The sequence below is a fragment of the Kogia breviceps genome, chromosome 2, assembly GCF_026419965.1.
Source record: "Kogia breviceps isolate mKogBre1 chromosome 2, mKogBre1 haplotype 1, whole genome shotgun sequence".
Taxonomy (NCBI): Eukaryota; Metazoa; Chordata; class Mammalia; order Artiodactyla; family Physeteridae; genus Kogia; species Kogia breviceps.
Window position 1 is genome coordinate 27,803,149 of NC_081311.1, and position 20,101 is coordinate 27,823,249.

Consider the following 20,101-nt stretch of genomic DNA (forward strand, 5'->3'; position numbering starts at 1 on the left):
TAGACACACATACACACATAAATGTATGAAAATATTATAGATATCACATATATACTACGTATACATGTGCACCTTCACATACATATATGAATACAAATCAAGCACCTTTTTACTCAAATTTTTCCAGTCAATTTAACTGTCTCAAGACCCTAGGCCCAGGTTTGGCTGCTACAACCAGAAATAACCACCAGATGGCACTCTTTCACCACTTCCTGTTCTCCCAAGTGTTGCCAGAGGTGTCGCCAGACTTGTCTCTCTCCGCCTAGGACCAAAGCTTGCAGAGCCGATGTACACCAGGCACTGCCCTGTCCCCTACCTACAAGACTCGGGGCTTCCCTGGTGGCGCAGTGGTTGAGAGTCCGCCTGCCGATGCGGGGGACACGGGTTCGTGCCCCGGTCCGGGAGGATCCCACGTGCCGCGGAGCGGCTGGGCCCGTGAGCCATGGCCGCTGGGCCTGCGCGTCCGGAGCCTGTGCTCCGCAACGGGAGAGGCCACAACAGTGAGAGGCCCGCATACCGCAAAAAAAAAAAAAAGAAAAAAAAAAAAAAAAAAGACTGATGGGCTTGTCCTTGGTGCCCAAAGCTTGCAATCTCTGCCCTCTCTGAAATCAGATTCATCCTCTTGAGCCTCCAAGGCTTCTGTTGGAGAAGTGGACTCCCCCTTGGGGCTCCAGTTCTGCTCAGCCCTCAAATCCACACACACATACACACACCCCGTTCACCAAAGAGCTAGCGGTTGGGCTTCACCGGGACTCCCTCGACTCAGACCAGCACGGCTCAAGGACCCTTCCTTGAAGCCTTCGAACTAACAATGTGCAACCGGCTTCAGTGACCCTATTCCCCATAATGGCCCAAGGAGTGAGTCGGGGTCATTTGGACACTTGTAGCACCTACACATCGGTACACACAGCCCCCTTTGGCGGCTTACTCCCCACATCCTGCCTGGGATGCCCAGCCGGGTCAGCCAAAAGCTGTGAGGAGAGTGGCTAGGCCCTGGGACTTAGTACCCTCGGCCTGGGAGCGGCTGGTCCCAGTTTAACCCTTCCTGCCCCGGTCCAGTCTTGGCCTCAGACCTCTGGTTCAGAGCTGGAAGGAAGCGCATTTGCTCATCTTAGGCAAACTACTTAAAATCCCGGAGATGGGGGAAGTAGGATGAGGCAGAGCCTCTCCCGCCTCCAGACCCAGACCACCGCGAGTCAGCTCCCCTGGAACCTCATATGTCGGGTGTGAGCAACCTAGGACGAAAAACGCGAGGAAGGCTTGGAAACCCGTGGGGAGGCGAAGCCGGTAGTTCTGGCAGCAGCTCGGCTTCCCCCTCCCCCTCCCCTCTCCTCCCCCGGGAGCGGCGGGAAATTATTTATTAAAACACCGCCCGCGCTCTCATTTATTTGCGGTGAATAATCCTCGGCATTGCAGCGCGTTTATTAAACCTTTCCCGTCCCAGCAATTCTTTAATAATAAATCGCGTGTCACTTTCCAGCGACGTTATTAAAGCCGGTCCGCTGGAGCAGGTGGGGGGAGGTGCGCAGCTGGGGTTCCTCCTATTCAAGGCTGTGGGGCCTGAACCTGCAGCACCGCGGACGGGGAAACTGAGGCTATAAGGAGGCTGCACCTGAACATCCTGTAAAGTCTGCAGAAGTGATGGAGGAGTACGGGTTCTGGGGGACGCGTGTGACCTTCTGGGATCGTGCAGGGCCTCTGCTCTGCAAGTGGGAGCGGTAGGATCGATGGGCCCGCCAGGGGGCGCCTTCGAGCCCAGCTAGCCGGGAGTCGCCGGCGAAGAACAAGTCAGGGGAGCGTTCCCTGGCTTCTGCGGGACCCAGACCCCAGGCCCCTCTTTCAGCGCGGAGCAGACCTCCTTCTGGGCCGGACGCTGAACGGCCTGACCCTCCTGTCCTCACCATACCGCTCACATCCCTATCCCTTACTTTCGCGGTCGACTTAGAATTCGCCCCAAGTATCCAACCCGCTCGAGCTGTTGAGTGCTGCTCCAGGAAACGCCGGACTCCAGCCAGGACTCGGCAACAAGAGCTGTCCTCTGGCTTAGCCTCTGGACGAGTCCTGAGGTTCTGCGGGAGGGGCAGCCAAGTCTTTGGGTTGGGATACGGGCCACGCCCCTCCCAAGAGGCCGGGCTCCCTGCGTTGGGCCCTAGAGGACAAGCTCAGACACCGAGTCAACTGCGACTTCTCCCGTTGTGTGGCGCCAGGCTTCGGGTGGAACCCAGGCGCGTAGGAGGCCTTCGACACCCACACACGGGGGTCTTGGCCTCGCCAACTTAAGCTTTCATTTTCTCCTTTAGTCAGTCAATAAACACTACGCCTCACCAGTGTCCCTGGGCTAGGTAAGGGGAGTGTGGAGAGAGATTTCGGGAGCGAAAGAGTACGGCTCTGTGAGGGACCTCCAGCCAGAGAAGACATGTCACAGTTGGGGCAGACGAGAAAACAAGCTTACCATGATTTTGTCTGGGTTCGGCTGGGAAATGGGCGGCTTCGTAGGTAAATCCTAGGGTGTGGCCATACATGTGACCAAACTTCTCCCCTCCTCCATCCAGTTTATGCTTTCATACTGGGTCCTACCACATAGATCTGGTTTCCCACTCTGCCTGGGGAGGGGAAAGAGGGGCAGGCAATCTATCTCTAGACCAGCACCAATGGAGTGCAGACTGGGGGGATACCCTCCCTCCCAACCAGATGGCTCCAACCTTCCTGCCTGGGGCAGGGGGAGGCCCCAGCTCAAGCTTCCTCCACATCTGGCAGGCATGTGCTTAGAGAGCAGGACCTACAGCTTCTGGAAGCCAGAGTCATACTACCCTGGGAGGCCTCCTAGAGAAATGCAGTCTCTGTGTGCAAATCTGCATGAACCATCTGTCTCAGTTTGTTCATAAATCTTTATTGCGTGCCTACTGTGCCTAGTCTTGTGCTAGGCATCGTCCAGTACAAAGTGGTATAATATATGGTACTGCCCTCATGGAGTTCCCAGAATGACAGGAAAATCAGACATGTCCCAACGCCCATCTTACTGCACTGAACTAAACCACGCTCCATCGTGCCTTCCTGAACAGCAGATGGCAAACAGCAAAGAGGATTGCAGTTAGTATGTGCAATTGAGACTTAGAGAGAGGGAGATTTTCTAGAAGGTGAGTTTCGAGAAAGGGTAGACTGAGGTTAGGCAAAGACTGGGGACTAGGAAAATAACAGCAGGAGCTGTGCAGAAGGGCAGTCAGAAGACTGGCTGAGCAGAGCTGGAGGGAGGGCTGCTGGAAAGAAGTAGAGGATTCTGGTGTCTGCACCCCTTTGTGTCAGCTCCACTCCTCCCCACCCCTACTCCCCACTCCCCACTCAGCCTAGAGACCAGCAGGCAGCTACTGCCTAATGCCTGGCTGGTCCACACAGGAGACTGTCCTGGCCAGAGCACTCCTGCATGGGCTCCTCTGCATCCCACCTCCCCTAGTCTCTGCCACTCTCCTTACCCTCCAACTTTTGTCTCTCCCACCACCATCACATCTCCCCTACTAAGGGCATTAAAGCAATCTGTGAAGGGGCCCTGCTCCCCTTTTCCAGATTTTTCAAGAGCAGGGTTGAAAACTATCCCCACTCACCCACCCCCATGGGCCACGGCTCTGGACCTAGTAGTAATCCTCAGCCTCTTCACTCTCAGCCTCCTTCTCAGGAAATAGGTGCAGGAATGACAGCTGGGGGATGCCTGTGGAGTTCAGCTGGTCTGCAAACACATGGGGACAAAGGAGAGAGAACGGAAAAGAGGGCTGTCAGTGCCCATGTATCCCAGTCTATGAGAAAGTCATGCTTGTGTGTGTACCCACATGCATATACACACATGGACACACATTCAAGGGCATGAATCCACCACCTTCCCCCAGCCCCCAGAGCTCAGGGCTCTCCCTTACCCAGTGTGAGCACTGTCAGGCTAGCTGGGGCCTCAACCTGGCCAAGGGCATTGCGGGCCAGGCAGCGGTAGATGCCCTCATCGCTAGGACGCACAGCCTGGATCTGCAGCCAGCCCGTCACCTCAAACCTCTGGGGTCCACCCCTAAACTGGAGCCAGGAGGAGTCAGCAGCATCGTTCTAGAGGGACCGTGGGCTGCCCCAGGGAGGCCTTTGCTCCCTGTCCCTACCTGCACAGAGATGTGGGGGTCATCCCCTGGCAGCTGAATGTCCAAGCCGTCCTTTCTCCACTCGATGGAAGCCATGGGGTAGGCAAACACTTCACAGCCAAAGATCACATCCTGCCCCGTCACGTTCCAAATGTCATATGGGTGTGACACAATCTGGGGCTCTGGGGGTAGAGATAGGAGGCTTAAGAACAGGATGGCACATCCAGCCCAGCAAGGACCCCATATACAAACCACTTTGAATGTGTTTGTGAAGGAATACATATATGCTGAAGTAAATACACATCCATAAACATGACATGACACATACCCAAATGTAGCTGCAGGTACACCCAAGGGTGGGAATACAGCGATGGAAATGCACAGGCAGACAAGATGCACAAACAAGCACAGAGACCCACACCTCAGCTTGGCAACCACACTCTGTCCCTGATTGCTCCCCTGTCCTCATTCCACCCTCTAGGCCCCTACCCTGCTGGACTTGTAAGCAACACCTCCCTCCCCCACACCCTCCCCCTTCTCAAACCAGGTCCTGCTGCCAAAGGCCCGAAGATCAGCCCTTCCCCCAACCCACCCTGGGGGGGGGGGGGCAGTCCACGTGGCAAAGGTAAGGACACTGAAATCAATCTGGGCAGCAGACAGAAAGCCTGAGGTCCTGGGAGGACCCTCCGCAGAGCGTTTATTTTCCCAGCAGCCCCAGCCAAGCCAGACCCCTCAAAGCGGCTCAGGAAGTGAAGGTTACTAGAGCTGCCAAAGAAAACTTGAGGCTTGAATAGCCCTCAGCCCGCTGGGATGGGGGAGGAAGAGCTAGAAGAGCCCCCCCTGCTCCACTAAACCCTAAACGCAGAGGAAAGGGGAGCGCGGGAAGAGGCCCGGAGACTAGGTTAACTAAGCACTGGCTCTACGGAGCCGCCCAAACGAAACCTGATTGCATCTCACAGGAACCCAAGTTTCCCTGCCTGAATTCTAGTGGTCTGGGCAAAGTCTGAGAGTCTCTCTTCACTCTCTCAATTTTGAGGCCAAGCGTTGGCTATGTGCCTGCTCTCTCAGAGAGTTGGTCTCTGCCAGCCAGGTTTGCAGCTTTCACGTGCCCCAGCGCACACTGCTTATTGACAAACTTCCAGAACCGCACCTTCAGGCGGTGGCTTCTGAGGACCAGCCCAGAGAGCAAACTCTTATAATGGACTCGAGGCTTCCCTGGCGTCATCTTTTGCGCTCCGCTGGCCAGAGACCAATGCCCTCGGGGACTGGGGAGCAACGCCTTGAGGAAACCCAAGTGGTGGGGGTCGGGGTCGGGGTCGCGGGCCGTGCGTACCCGATTCGCAGGGCCCGGGGTGCGCCACGGTGAGGTTGGCGTCCGGCCGAGCGCGGGCCGCCTCCTGCAGGCGGCAGATCTGAGCGTAGGTGCGGCCGTCGGAACCGCAGAGAGGGCGCTGCGAGCGGCAGGCACAGAGAGGCTCGGGCACCTCTCCGCGGCTTAGGTCGCCACCAGCGTCCAACTGGCATTCAAGCTGCTCGCCGCAGCGCCCGTAGAAGTGGGCACTGGGGTCCAGGTCGCAGAGCTGGCCCTCGAGATTGGCGCATTCCCAGCAGCAGCCGCACGCGTCGCGCACCCGGCCGGCCAGGCAGCCCCGCGGCGAGGCGCACTCTTCTGGCCGGCAGGGAGCGCAGCCCTCGCCCTCCTCCAGGAGCCGTAGCCAGCCGCGCCGCAGGTAATCGGGGCCTAGGGATGGCCGCGCGCCAGCCGGAGACGGCGTCCGCACCACCAGGAGTAGCAGCAGCAGCAGCAGCACGGGCAGCGGCAAGGCAGCTGCGGGCGGCTGGGGCATGATTAGCTGGAAGCCTTGAGAGCACGAGGGGCTTCAGCGCGTGCGTGGCACCCTGCCGGGGATGGAAAGCAGGTCAGGAGATCAGAAGCAACCTCCTTGTTACTCGTACCAACTTGTACCCTAGTACTGCCCCCTCCCCTGCTACCTTGGAGTCAAGTGTCGAAGGGTCATAGGAGGGGTCATCCAGTTAACTGGGTGGTAATTGGGCTGTTCTTGGGGGTTGGGGAGAGGTGAGACGAGGGAGTGATAAAGCTCAAGCACACACGCGCACCACCACTACTACCACCACCACCACAAACCATCCAACTTCGAAGCTTCCTGCCCTAGAGGTAGGTGGGAATGGATGGTCCCAGGAGGAAGGAGTTGTTAATAAGGGTGGAAAGGGGGTGGGGTGATGCCCTGGGGCCCAGAGCGCTCACCTGGTGTCCAGGACTATGCACCTCAGAGCAGCCGTGACTCCTGTCCGAAAAAGCAGGCAGTGGAAAGGAATTGGGTGGGCCCGCCAGCCACCTCGGCTCCGACTTGAGAATCTCTGACAGAGTCCACGGACTTGCACTCAGAGAGCAGCTCCTCCGCCCCCTCTCCCCGCCCCTCGACGTTGCATACCCCACCCCCTACCCTAGTTCTGAAGCTGCCAATTTTATGCAGCCTCTCGGGACCCTCCTGGGCCACTTCCCCCTAGCCTGGTCCAAACTCACAGTAAGAACAGAACAGCAGTAACCGGACACCCAAGCTGGGAAAGGACTAGAGATGGGGTGGAGTGCGGGTTCGGAGTAGCGGATGGGAGGGTGGGGGGTAGCTGGGAAGTTAAGAGTTGGTTGAAAGGCTAGGCCCTGTCCCATCTGACTTTACAGTCCCATCCGCTAGAGCAGCTGCAAAATGACAAGGAGGTAGGAATTCTTGTGCCAAGTCGGGCGCTCCTGCAGGGCAGAGCCAACCAACGTCGTCTCCCCGCAGCTCAGGGGCGATTGCAGGCTTGTCCACCCCACTTCCCCACCAAGTCGCGGACCAGAGACTCGGCGTTTACTTCTGCCTCCTCACATCTGGCCTCCTCCCTCCTCACATCCGGCAGGTGCTTCAACCCGAGGAGGGGCCGGGTGATTATAGAGGTCCCAGCCCACCGGCGGCCGCTGGGAGAGGTGGGCGGGGCGCCTCCCCAGTGGGCTGCGCTCCGGGTCAGAATTACAGGTTATGGTTGCTAGGTCGGCAAGGCTAGAGGCATTCGGTCTCGCGGCCGCCACCGGCGCCACCGTGGCACTTTGGGCTGGGGGCGGGGAGGAGAACATTCCTGGAGGCCCGCCCTCCGTACGGGGGTCTGCCAGGCCCCGCCCCGGCCTGCCCCCAGCGGCTTACAGAAACCGCGCTGCAGTCCAGTTTGTGGGGGGCGGAGACTGAGCTTTGCAGCCAGGGAGGGGACTTTATTCAGTCAGGCTCGCTCCGGAAGGACCTGGCCCGGGGTGGACACCGGCCTCTCCATCAACCGCGAAGTTGGAGGCCGCGCCTCGGCCTCTGGACCGCCCAGGAGGACTGGCTCCGCATGCGCGCCGGGGAAGTCGAGCTCTCGGAAGCGGTCAGAGACTCTCTTTCCTGACCTGAACGCAGCCAAGCCCCTTCATTTAGGGGTTCCCTCGAAGGGCTCTACTGAGGTGGGCGTAGCCAGATACACAGTCACCCTAGTCTCTAAAACGCAGAAGAGTGAAGGGAAACAAACTTCACGCGAGGTCTCGTAACTGTCGCGAGAATCAAAACAGGAAGGAAGTCTAGGAATTCAGAACAGGAAAAGCCCGCGGGTTTTAAACCGGAAAAAGAATGGGTGGAGCCCGGTAAGGCTGATAGTTGTGGGTAATTCCTTGTCCTTGGCCCTGGGGGGCAACTGAGAGTGTCGATCTGGGGCAGAAGTGAACTGTAAGAGAACTGCGGGAAGCCCTGAAAAAAAAGGGGGGATGGGGGACTTGAAATTGCGGAGCTGACTAATGGAGCCACCCAAGGACAGGTCTCTGGCTCTGGTTTACAAAGTACCATGAGGGCTGAGATCGATGTCCGGGTTACAGAGCGGAAGCAATCCGGGATGTCTTAATGAATTGTTACCGGCTTCTAAAACCAGGAGCCAATATTTAAATAACAAACTCCACAAACCTAGAAACTCTTCACTTACCCACCTTGTGGTAACCGGTTGTTTACTTTCAGTCTCTGCTGTGCTCTTTGCGTCTGGTATTAGGAACTGTGACTAACTCATCACTGTATCTTGTGAACCTAGCCCCTCTCCTGGCAGCACAATAAATTGTCGGTAAATATTTGTGGATTAAATGTGAAAGACTTTTCCTGAGTGTAAAAGTCAAGTTTAACGTGGATTTTCGGAGTCGCTGACGAAGGCTGTATAGACAGGGAACGAGCGCCCTCTGGTGGTCTTGCGGTTGGTGACGCGAACAGGACCATGCATACAGTAGGCACCAAAGTTGTTGACTCTACAGGACATCTTCTTTCATTAAGTAAAGATTTGTTTCAGGAAAACTCCACACATTGTAAAAATAAGTTTAGAAGGGAATTTTTTGCATAAGACACAATTTGAAAGTATCTAAAGATCCCCATCATCTGACACTTTATCCACTAAGGCTCCAAAACACATTCAGTAACATCTATTCGCATCGTAAATAGTAAATAAATAAATAAATTTAATAAATTTGAATACTCATACTTTGAAAATGTTGACTCAGTTTGAGCGGATCATGCAAAACTGTTGGGCCACAGAAAAAGGATTCTCTTAATTCAGATGATGTGACTACTGCAAGGAAAGAAGCCAGGTGGCAGCATCCGTTGCATCGGCATTAGGGAGACTAGATTCAGGTGAGGAGGGTGAAGTTAAAATTTTTTGAAGAACAGATAATCCTGCCTCTTTCCTCTCCTTACTCTCTCCTGTAGATGCTTGTACTGAAGAAGGAATGGGGTATAGAATATAGTTTGCTTTCCACTGTGAACCATAGCCAGGAGTTCACGGTTATCAGCCACTGACCCATGAGATAATTGTTAAATATAATGACAGAATGAAATGGGTCCTAGACAAATGAACAACATAAGATGAAACACAGCATAAAGGATCAGTTTGGTAAGAAATTACTTAGGAGGACCCACACATTCTAACCTGTCACTTCTTGAACCCTGTTTTGACACTAGTGAAAATTATAGGGTTGCAACTTTGGAAAAAGCAGAAGTGAAATAGGTGGTCCAGATTGACCCGTTAGAAATGGATACAGAGGAATTGTGCTTCCAGTGAACATTAGAATCAGTTAAGTCAAAAAAGTCTCAACGTAGGGCTTCCCTGGTGGCGCAGTGGTTGAGAATCTGCCTGCCAATGCAGGGGACACGGGTTCGAGCCCCAGTCTGGGAAGATCCCACATGCCGCGGAGCAACTAGGCCCATGAGCCACAACTACTGAGCCTGCGCATCTGGAGCCTGTGCTCCGCAACGAGAGGCCGCGATAGTGAGAGGCCCGCCCACCGCGATGAAGAGTGGCCCCCGCTTGCCACAACTAGAGAAAGCCCTCGCACAGAAATGAAGATCCAACACAGCCAAAATTAAATAAATTAAAAAATTTTTAAAGTCTCAACATAAATAATTAAGACGGAATACCTTGTAGCTATCTACTACGACAAATTGGTGAACTCGGTCAAAATGAAAAATACATGTTGGAAAATAGAGTTAAGTAAAAAGGAGAAGTATATGAATGCTGATCACAGCTGTGTAAGTATTATGTATATCATCAACAAATACCCTAAGAGAGTGTGGAACAAGGCAAATGGTTGAGTATAATGCTCACAATCCTTTATTTTGTAAAATTACTTTTCATAATAAAAAAGAGGCTACTTTTATAGGTAAATTAGGATGTTGAGATAAATGTAGAAAGTTGGGCTAACCAGGTGGGAAGATAAGCATTATAATTCAGCAACAAAAAGCGTTACCAAATGAAAACTGGAACACCCAGCAGACTAGCTCTCTGGAATACCAAAATATTAAGGCAAGTTGAATGAGCTTTAAGACATGCAGAAGAAATAAGGTGAAAATTTTCTTCAGCTTACTTTTCTTATGTCACAGGAGGCAATTCCTCCCCACAGGCTCCCAGTTTCCCATCCACCTTTGAGATGGAAATCATAGCTCCATCTGACCTAACGATGTGGCCACATTTTTGTATTGATAAACTTAGAAGTGATGTAAAATCACTGACTCTTTCTACATTTCTGTTCTCTTTGTTTTTAACCTTTTTTTAAATTTTGAAATATAACAGACAAGCAGAAAAGTGCACAAAGTAGATATAGAGTTTGATTAATTACAAAATAAATACTCGTGTGATCATAATCCAGGTCAAGAAATACAACATTGTTAACACCCCCATAAGCCCCCATCATGATTAATCCCTCCTTTTCCCCCTGGATAACCACTTCTAAACTCTATATTTTCATTTTACCTGGTTTTGACTTTTATATAAGTTAGGATACACCTAGGAATGGAATTGCTGTTTCACATGATATGCATGCATTCAACAGTAATTACTACCAAACCATTTTTCCAAACTTTTTCCCCATTATGCCACATCCTTGCCAACACTTGGTATTGTCAGTCTTTTTAGTTTTAACCATTAAATAAATATTTTAGAGCCTAAGATTCTAACATGACCAATCCCGCAGGATTTCCTCCCCTGGATTTTCAAAAAGCTTTATTTTGAAATAATTTTTACACTTGCATAGAAGTTGCAAAAATAGCACAGAAGGTTCCCATGTACCCTTCACTCACCCTGACCCAATGATAATATTTTATTTAACCATAGTATAATTATCAGAAGCAGGATATTGGCATTGCTACAATACTATTAATTAAACTATGGGCATTAATTCAGACTTCACCTGTTTTTACATGTATTCATGTGTTTGTGTGTGTGTTTATAATTGTGCTCTGTCCCCTAACTGGGGGACACCCCAGTGGGGAATTTGTTGAGTAGAATCACAGAGAAGTTGAGCTCAAGAATTGTGTAGAAATATGGCGCTTTAAGTTAAGGGACTGAAATCTTTGGGGTCCTGGGACTTGACTTGCAGTCACACTGCCCTCTACAACATTTTATTTATTTATTTATTTGTTTATTTATGGCTGTGTTGGGTCTTCGTTTCTGTGTGTGGGCTTTTCTCTAGTTGCGGTGCGCGGGGGCCACTCTTCATCACGGTGTGCGGGCCTCTCACTGTCGCGGCCTCTCTTGTTGTGGAGCACAAGCTCCAGACGCTCAGGCTCAGTAGTTGTGGCTCACGGGCCTAGTTGTTCCGCGGCATGTGGCATCTTCCCAGACCAGGGCTTGAACCCATGTCCCCTGCATTGGCAGGCAGATTCTTAACCACTGCGCCACCAGGGAAGACCTACAACATTTTTTAAAGAATTTGGATTTATCACAAGAGCGAAGGCTGCCGTATATCAGTCTTGTGCGTTGGGAACTGTCAAGTGCTAACACTGGCCCCGCTGCCGGGTGCTGTCTGCAAAGCAGGCGATAGCTGCAGTGGGAGGCAGCTTAAAACACCCCACAGTCTAGGAAGGGCCTCCAAGAAGTTCTTATTTTAACATAGAATCCAGGCTTCCAGTCAGCTTTGCCAGCAGCTGTGACCTATCTGAACCTCAGTTTGTTCTGAGAAATGAGGATGAATTCAGCCTTCAAACATGTTGTATTTGGCAAAGTGGGTTTTTTTTCTTAATTGCCAATATTTAAATAATGAGAAATGTTATATAAAAATCCAGAATTTAGGGGCTGGAGTCATTAGCCCAGGATGTTCAGAGAGGCCTAAGGCCAGCTGCTCCTAGTGCTGAGATAAGGAAGTGAGAAAAGTTGGAGCTAATATCTAAGCTCCTAGTGCTGCCAGATTTTTTGGGGAACAAAGAAAACCCAGGGAATCTAGTCCACCCTGCAACCATTGAAGATGAGCATTGGCTGCTGTTTCGGGCAGGGCTGGCCCTCTCCAGCTCACCGCAGTCCCAACTAGGCTTACTTCCCTCACATAAGAGTCCTGTTGGCCAGGCTTCCCTGGTGGCGCAGTGGTTAAGAATCTGCCTGCCAATGCAGGGGACACGGGTTCAAGCCCTGGTCCGGGAAGGTCCCACATACCACGGAGCAACAAAGCCTGTGCACCACAACTACTGAGCCTGTGCTCTAGAGCCCACAAGCCACAACTACTGAAGCCCACACACCTAGATCCCATGCTCCACAAGAGAAGCCACCCAATGAGAAGTCCGTGCACCACAAGGAAGAGTAGCCCCTGCTCCCCACAACTACAGAAAGCCCGCGCACAGCACGCAGCAACAAAGACCCAACACAGCCAAAAATAAATAAATAAATAAATTTATAAGACAGATTCTTGCTGGCCCATGTGTCCTTTGAGTTTATGATCCTTGAACTAGATGGTTCCTTCAGCTCTAACATACAATAACAATATCTACCCCTTATCAAATGGTTCCAGTGTGCCAGGCACTGTGGCAGGCAATTTACATACATCAGCTTATTTCAAACTTACAAAGGTAGTATTATTAACCTTATTTTTTAAATGAGAAAACTGAGGTTCAGGCCTGTAGGTAAATTTGTCCACTGTCACCGTGACCAGTAAATAACAGAGCCAAGACTTGAACCTAGGGCTGCCAACATCCAAGGCCAGATTCTAACCATCATGTTCGTAATCCTGACGATATCGCTGTATCTTTGTCAGTGCAGCTGGAGCCAGAACTGCAGCTGGTGTTTTATAATTTAAACACCCTATATTCAGGAGCCAAACTGTAGAAATGCAGGTGAGTGTGCACCCAGATGGCAGATCAGGAGGTGGGGAGGTGGTAGGGAACCTCGTTGGTCACAGCATCTGGGCATCTGAGGCCAAAGTGCTTCAGGGTTGGCATCAAGAGAAGACAACAGAGATGAGCTGGGGCTTCTGGGGAGGTGGCAGTGGGGAGGCAGGTCAGTCCCCTGTTAGAGGCCTTGGGGAGAACCTCCAGCTGCTCCTAGTGCTGAGACAGGCGGGTGGGAGGTGACAGGCGTTACAGCTGATACCTGAACTGCTAGAGTTGGCAGAAATCTTCCTGGCTAGAGGTGGCTGGGGTGGAGGGGATGGTGACTGGAAATGAGGTGGCTCTCTGAGCTGGGGGGCAGCGTGAACCCATGAGCCATAGGGCCTAGGGGTCCCGCCCCAGCCTTCCTCATTCTTGTCCCTCTCCCCTCCTTGCTTGAGTGGTCAGTCTATGGTGACCAGCGAGGCTCCTCTGCAGGAGGCAGCCAGCTACCTCACAGGGAAAAATAGCCTCGGAGCCCTCCTTAGATGCAGACACACAGCAATTTACCCAAGGCCTCTGGACCACGGCCACGTGCAATGCGTGGAGGTAGGAAGGGAAAGGAGGAAAGGTCGCATCCAGAGGCACCTCAGCTCGGCCTGGGGGCTGGGCCGCAACGTGCCTGGCCCGGCGGGTAGCAGGGAGGATGAGGCGCCGTCAGGGGGCGAGGGCACCGAGCGGTTCCGCGGCCCAGTCAGATGGGTGGCCCGGAGCCCTGACCCCGGCGGCTCGGCTGGGGTCCGCATCCAAGGCACGGAGCGCCCCCTGCGAGGGCCGAGAACGCCGCAGGCAGGTGGCAGCGCCGGGCGCGGAGGCCGGCGGAGGGAGCTCCAGCCCCGGCGGAAGAGCGGGGTGCGCCCCCATCCCACCTGCGCGAGGGCACCTCGCCCGCAGGAGGAGGGGCGGGAGTCCGAGGCGGGTCGGATTCCCAGCCAGCTCTCTCCTCACAGGAGGCGGCCCATTATCCGGCGTCGTTAAAGAGCAATTAGATGGAAATTAAGCCGAGAACAAGTATTGATTATCTCATTAAGGCCGGGGGAGCCCTTTCTGTCGGTGAGAGTTTACCGCCGCTCATCCCATTATCTGCAAGGTGAAAGCCTGCGGTCTTCACAACCTAGTGAAGTATCGATCTGGTCTCCATCCCCAAACCCAGTCCCGCCCTTCCCCCCTAGCGTATGTGGGTTCTAGAGAGGTGACACGAGGGGTGTGACGAGGTGGAGGAAGAACTCAGGCCCCCACTCTCTCGTCTTAGTACTTCCTCTGTAGTTGCCTTCATTGTCTGCTCCCAAGTCATTTCCCCCCTGGAGCTGAGGGGTGAGGAGTAGGTGTGGGGATGGGAGGGGAAGATCAGAGACAGTTCACAACTCTCCAGGCCAGGAGAGATGAGACTTCCCTAGTTTTACATCCAAGGAAGAGAAACTAGAGTCGAGACTTAATGGAAAGAATAGCCCCTGTTGACACAGAGTGTACGGTGCATCTGGGGCCCAAACCCCTGGAGGGAGGGGGAAAGGCTTAGTTCTGAGTGACCACCATCGCCAAGGAAGAGACACCTGGGACCACCCCACAGATTCCTCAACGCTTAGAAACCTCAGAATTCAGAAGGGGCTTCCTCAGGATCCCAGATAATGTGACCTTTGGAGAAAACTCAGCGTGTTGGAGAGTTGTTTTCATCCTGGCTCTGCTTCTAGTTGGTTGTGTGACCTCAGGCAAGTCACTTTGCCTCTCTAGGCCACGGAATCCTCAAAAGAATGGAGTTGGAAGAGCTCTAAAGCTCTTGAGTCCTCAGGCACCATAATCTGACCGACTAAGTGCTGAGCTCCCAGCTGGCAGGCAGCTGTGTGCCCAGCTCCTGCCTGCCCTCCGGGGAGCTATGACCTCAAGGGAGGGAAAACATCAAACTGATAATTACAGAAATAAGTTACAATTATAATACGAATTAGAAGAAAGAGTGCAGGTGCTGTGAGGGTGCTTAAGAAGGTGGTGGGGGAGTTTACACAGGAAACAGATATTTCTATGAAAAACACAGTGAACAAGCCTGTTGCCCACTCATCCATTCAACACACAATTACTGAAGGTGCTCCAGAGCCCACGGTGAGCAAAGCGATGGTCCCTTCCCCCTGGAGCCCCCAGTCCAGTGGGGGAGACAGACAATAATATAATCACACAGATAAAGGTAAAAGCACACATATGGTACAGATACTGAAAAATATGACACGGGGAAATGAGCAAGAATAAGAAAAGGAATTGACTTGGGGGAGAGGGGGTCAAGGAAGCCTCTCCAAGAAAGCAAAGGTCAGTCCATCATTTAAGATCAGAAATCCTTCAATCAAACCGTGGTGGAGGTGGGGGAGACCCCTGAAGAGGGTGCACCTGCCTCCCCTACTCGCCTAGCCTCAGAACAAGCCCAGCTCAGAGACAGAGCAAGGCCTAGAATTCCGGTCTCTGACACTCCCGACCCCACTGTGGGACTCACCCGATAGCCTCAGGGACGCCTGCGGGCGGAAAAGGAGGTGGAAGGAGGGATGGTGGCGGCGGGTGGTGCGACCGGCCCGCGCAAGTTTGGTCCGGCGCGGAGCGAGCGGCACTGCAGCCATATCTGGGCTCATCTCCCTGCCCCGGAGCCGGGCAACTATTAATCTTGGTTGACGGTTTCTAATGTCCTAATTGGGAGGTGGGGAGAGCGGCCCAGTCCGCCCTAAAGGTAGAAGCGGCTAATGGGCCTCTTCATCACCGCCAGGAGCGGGTCCCTGGCGGTGCGCAAGGGGTTGCTGCAGCAGGTGAGACGCGGAGCCGGAGGCGGTCCTTAATGAAGCTGCCGGGGCTGCGGCGGACCGAGAGGGAGCTCGGGGAGGGAGGCAGTTCCGGGGGTGAGAGGGCGGGTCGCCCATTCCCGCCCGAAAGCCCAGCTCCGGGGCTCACCTGGGGGTGAGCCCTTTATTTGAAGAGGCCTCCTGGGGGCGTAGGGCTGGGGGGGAGGTCCTGGGTTAGACCTGCGTGGATAGGAATCTTTTAGAGGTGACAGGAGTTGGGTGGGATACACGGGGAGGTGGTGGGTCTGAAAGCCCGAGTCTCCCTGCCGTAAGCAAGGGCCGGGCACAAAGTGGGCGCTCCGATGTTTGCTGACCTACGAGGCCTGTGCCCGACGTGCGCAGGGGGTAGATGTTAGGAGCAAGGGTGAATTCGCGGGCATCCGTGACTCCATGGCTCCAGAGCGCCTCGTCTTCATATTTGCGCCCCTTCCCCTTCTGTGACTCACCTTCCCTTCTGGGGCGGGTCTGTGAGCTCCCAGTCCTCCAACTCTCAAGCCCGTCCCCTCCTCCAGCATATGCTAGCGGGACCTGTCGCTAACCCAATCCTCCTAAGGCAGCCCTCCTCACCTCCACCCCCATCCAGGTCCAAACTACCCGGGGAAGCGGGGTTGCGAGGGGGTCGCCCACGCAGCCGCTCCTCAGCCCTCCCCTGGGGCCCGCCGCGCCGTGGAGCCCCGGTTTCTCGGCGGGATTCGGCGTCTCTCTCTCGCTGTCAGACTCTTTCCCGCCCGCTCCCCGCTCCAGCCGCTTCAGAAATATATTGTATTCTCACCTAATCCTGTTCAATTACAGCATAATAAAACACATAATAAAAACCTAATTCATTTTTCTCCCGTGCCCACCATCTCCCGGCATCTTCTTGCTCGGGATTAAAAATTTGTCTTCATGTTTGTGGCACCGCAGTCCCGGCGCCTCCGCATCTTTAATGTATGAGCCGGGGCGCTAGGGACCCACCGGTTCTGCAGTCTTCGAGCCGGGAAGGCGCCCACCAGTCACCTGAGGTTGCGGGCGGGGAAGTAGAAGCATAGACCTGCATGGGGGCCCAGCGGCACCCAGCCCCTCCCTCCCCGGGGATGGGGGCGGATCAAAGGCCCCAGATTTCTGGGGGCCGAGAGATAGCGCGTCCATTTGTCCAGCAGACTCAGTGTGGCCTCCAGGGGGTGTAGTGTGAGGCAGGTCTCTGGAGATTTTACCAAGGAGGCTGGGCTACCTGGTGCAACCCAGCTGAAGGTGCAGAGCAGAGCCGGTCAAGGCGGCGCCCCACTGTCCTCAGCCTCCATGCTCTCCTTTGCTTCTGATCTGAGCTGACCAGGTCAACGCGGCTCTGACTTCCAAGTTACCACCACCATCCCCAGTCCCTAGGGACGGTCTACCACCCTCTGATCACATTGTGAACACCTGTATCACTGAAACAAGATTAGAACTCCACAGAAGCAATTATTAAGAATTTAATGAGAGAAAGTTTCCTGCAGAGGCACAGTACTTGCTGAGCTTACAGAGGGGGCAGGTCTGAGACCCAAATGCAACCCAGTGAGATTCCCTCATTCCTTCATTTCTTCCTTCATTCATTTAGGGCAAGGGTTCCCAAATTTTCTACATTCATGGAGCCCTTAGTTTTTCAGTGATTTTTTTCACAGTACCCTAGGCCAAAAGAAATATCTAACAATTCCCTTTAAATACTTAGGTCTAGGGCTTCCTTGGTGGCTCAGTGGTTGAGAATCTGCCAGCCAATGCAGGGGATACGGGTTCGAGCCCTGGTCCGGGAAGATCCCACATGCCGCGGGGCAACTAAGCCTGTGTGCCACAACTACTGAGCCTGTGCTCTAGAGCCTGTGAGCCACAACTACTGAGCCCGCGTGCCACAACTACTGAAGCCCGTGAGCCTAGAGCCCGTGCTCCACAGCAAGGGAAGCCACGGCAATGAGAAGCCCTCACACCACAACAAAGAGCAGCCCCCGCTCGCCGCAACTAGAGAAAGCCCCGCGCAGCAACGAAGACCCAACACAGCCAAAAAAAAAAAAAAAAAGAAAGAAAAAGAAGTACTTAGGTCCGAACAATTTAATAACTATTTACATCCTAAATCCTTCGTAGCCATTTGAAAAACAAACACACATAAACTGGAAGAAAGAAAGAATATTTTTACATTATTCTTAAGTTCGATTACTAATGAATGGAATGTGTGTCTGTTGGGCTCTGCATAACTTCTCAAAACTTGGAATCAGCTTGGATACTGCCACCAGTTCCTGTTCCACACTGACTTTTGTGTAATTCTTGCTGTTTGTCACAGCAACCATCAAAAACCCAGTTTTGCAAAGACATCATTGAAAGTGATGTGGCACAAACTAATTTTGAAACTGTGAACTACCTCAAGCTCGTAGTTTGTGCAGTGTCTAGCAAATGTAGAGTATTGCTGGATTTCCCTCAAAAACTTTAAATGTCTGGCAGTCCTATGAGTTCATTGTGGCACCCTGGGGTGCGCCTCAGTATACAGTTTGGAAACCACAGACAGGGAATCTACCTGATTTCTTTAAGCAACAAGTCTCCTTAGTGGTCTTGGAAAGGTTGGGACGATTGAACAGAGGTCATTTGATTTGGCCACAGGAAAAGAACTAGAATCTTATCCACAACTCAGCGGTCAGATATAAGGAGGGGAGTCTGACAGCCTGGGGGTTCAGGTGTTAGTCTTACATCACTGTTACCCAGCACCACCTTCCTGCCCACTGTCTTTTGGAGACTGATCCAGCTGGTTCTTCCACAATTCTTCCACAATTCCTAGCAAAAGGTTGCCCGGCATCAGGACCTGAGATCACTGCAACGTGCAGGGAGACTGAGGAAGAGGGGACCGAGAGAGGTGCCTTAATGCCTGCCCTGCATGGGGCTGTGTCCCTGTAGATGAGAAGGCCCTCTTCACCCAACAGCCCATTTCTACTCAGCGCCTGGCACAGAGCCACACTTAGCAGAGTTCAGTGAACTGTGGGATACAAGGGTGGAGAGGCGGAGAGACCACGGCAGGCGCAAGAGGCAGGGCCAACAGCCTCGCAGGCCACTGGAAAAAATCGGGGCTTGGGGCCCAGGAGGGGCCTCGGGTGATTCCTCAATAACCTCGCGGATTTCTAGGCGGGAAATCAAAGGGCGGGCCCTGGGATGCTCTTGGATTTCGAAACTGGAAAGTAGGGAGGGGATTTGGCGGATTTAACGGTTCAGGACCGAGGTCATCAAGGAAGCGGATCTTTTTTTTTTTTTTTTTTTTTTTTGTGGTACGCGGGCCTCTCACTATTGTGGCCTCTCCTGCTGCGGAGCACAGGCTCCGGACGCACAGGCTCAGCAGCCATGGCTCACGGGCTCAGCCTCCCCGGGGCATGTGGGGTTTCCCGGACCGGGGCACGAACTCGTGTCCCCTACATCGGCAGGCGGACTCTCAACCACTGAGCCACCAGGGAAGCTCAAGGAAGCGGATCTTTGACGTAGGTTCCAGGATCAGGTAGGCGAGGTGAATCGTATCCCCGGCCTGCGGCACTGAAGTCATTGCCCGGGAAACGGGAAGGAGGTGGAACCAGCCGAATTTTGACTGACAGGAGCCAAGCAGGGGCGGGACTCTGCTTCTGACTGGCTATGTCCCCCACGAGGGGCGTGGCTCACCTATGACTAACAGGCCCAGGGGCGGGGCTGGCTTGAGACTGACAAGCTTGACGAGGAGGAAATGGGACTTGGTTTTGGCTCTTAGGACACCAGCCAGAGCGGAACTAGGATAGTCTGACTGGCATGAGTCCACAGGGCCTGAGCTAAAGCTGTCCCAAACCACCTGTCCTTAAGATGCCGGCCTCATTAGCCCCAGTGACCAAGGAAAAGAGCAGGATATGGCCACCTGGTCCCCTCCCTATGGCCAGGGTAGGCCAGGCCTCCAGGTCCAAGCCATTTTTTCCCTTAGAACATAGACCAGGAGAGAGGAGGAAGGCTGGGGAGGAAGGCCAAGGATGCAGATGCAGGTTCCCAGAGAAGTTTCCTGGAGTCTGAGCACTGGGAGGAAGAGAGGAGGCCCAAGAATGGGGCCGATTATTTAACTGTGAGAAAAGTGCTATCTCTCCCCAAATGCTGACTTCCGAGGAAAATTCCAAGCATGTGAAGGCAGTCTGGAAAACATGCCTGGCTAGGATTTGCCCCTAGAGAACCTGTGAAGTCAGCTTAAACCAACCGTTTTTTTCTTTGAGAAGCTGGTATGGAACTAGGAATGAAAGATGGCAGGAAAGCCTTCCTTCTAATTGGCCCACTGGTGCCCTGGCCAACCTTCTCTCTGACATGGTTTAGTATTATCTGCAGAGCACAGATAATTGTTCTTAAATGTTCTTAATGATTTTGTTTTACAGAGATTCCAGCACCTCACTCCCCAAGGGGGTTTCTTTTACCTAGATTTTCCAGTAAAAGTGCAAGGCCTCTTTTCAAGGGGATTGCCAAAGGCCAAAGCTGTAACTTCAGAAAGAGGCTTCAAGATTTG

General features: G+C 53.3%; 1 protein-coding gene across 2 annotated transcripts; it reads right to left on the minus strand.

Annotated features, from left to right (window-relative positions):
• Positions 1-2,874: 2,874 nt before the first annotated feature.
• KAZALD1 (Kazal type serine peptidase inhibitor domain 1) lies at positions 2,875-7,694 on the minus strand. Of its 2 annotated transcripts, XM_067024852.1 has the most exons (6): positions 7,313-7,656; positions 6,379-6,418; positions 5,446-6,011; positions 4,134-4,294; positions 3,906-4,053; positions 2,875-3,721 (listed from the first exon to the last, which is right to left on the minus strand). In XM_067024852.1, exons 3-6 carry the CDS (start codon positions 5,957-5,959, stop codon positions 3,627-3,629), a joined length of 918 nt encoding a protein of 305 aa, XP_066880953.1. In that variant the 5' UTR covers positions 5,960-6,011; positions 6,379-6,418; positions 7,313-7,656; the 3' UTR covers positions 2,875-3,626. The 2 variants fall into 2 exon arrangements, with proteins under 2 accessions (XP_066880953.1, XP_058908484.1); XM_059052501.2 differs by having other exon boundaries at positions 6,379-7,694.
• Between the last annotated feature and the right edge of the window lie 12,407 nt (positions 7,695-20,101).

Excerpts from the sequence above, each read along its gene's own strand:
- KAZALD1 (XM_059052501.2), bottom strand. The coding sequence starts at position 5,959 with ATGCCCCAGCCGCCCGCAGCTGCCTTGCCGCTGCCCGTGCTGCTGCTG. Across the intron at positions 4,295-5,445 it reads CCCCGGGCCCTGCGAATCGG|AGCCCCAGATTGTGTCACAC; the intron begins GTACGCACGGCC and ends CTCTACCCCCAG. Across the intron at positions 3,722-3,905 it reads CCTGACAGTGCTCACACTGG|ACCAGCTGAACTCCACAGGC; the intron begins GTAAGGGAGAGC and ends ATGTGTTTGCAG.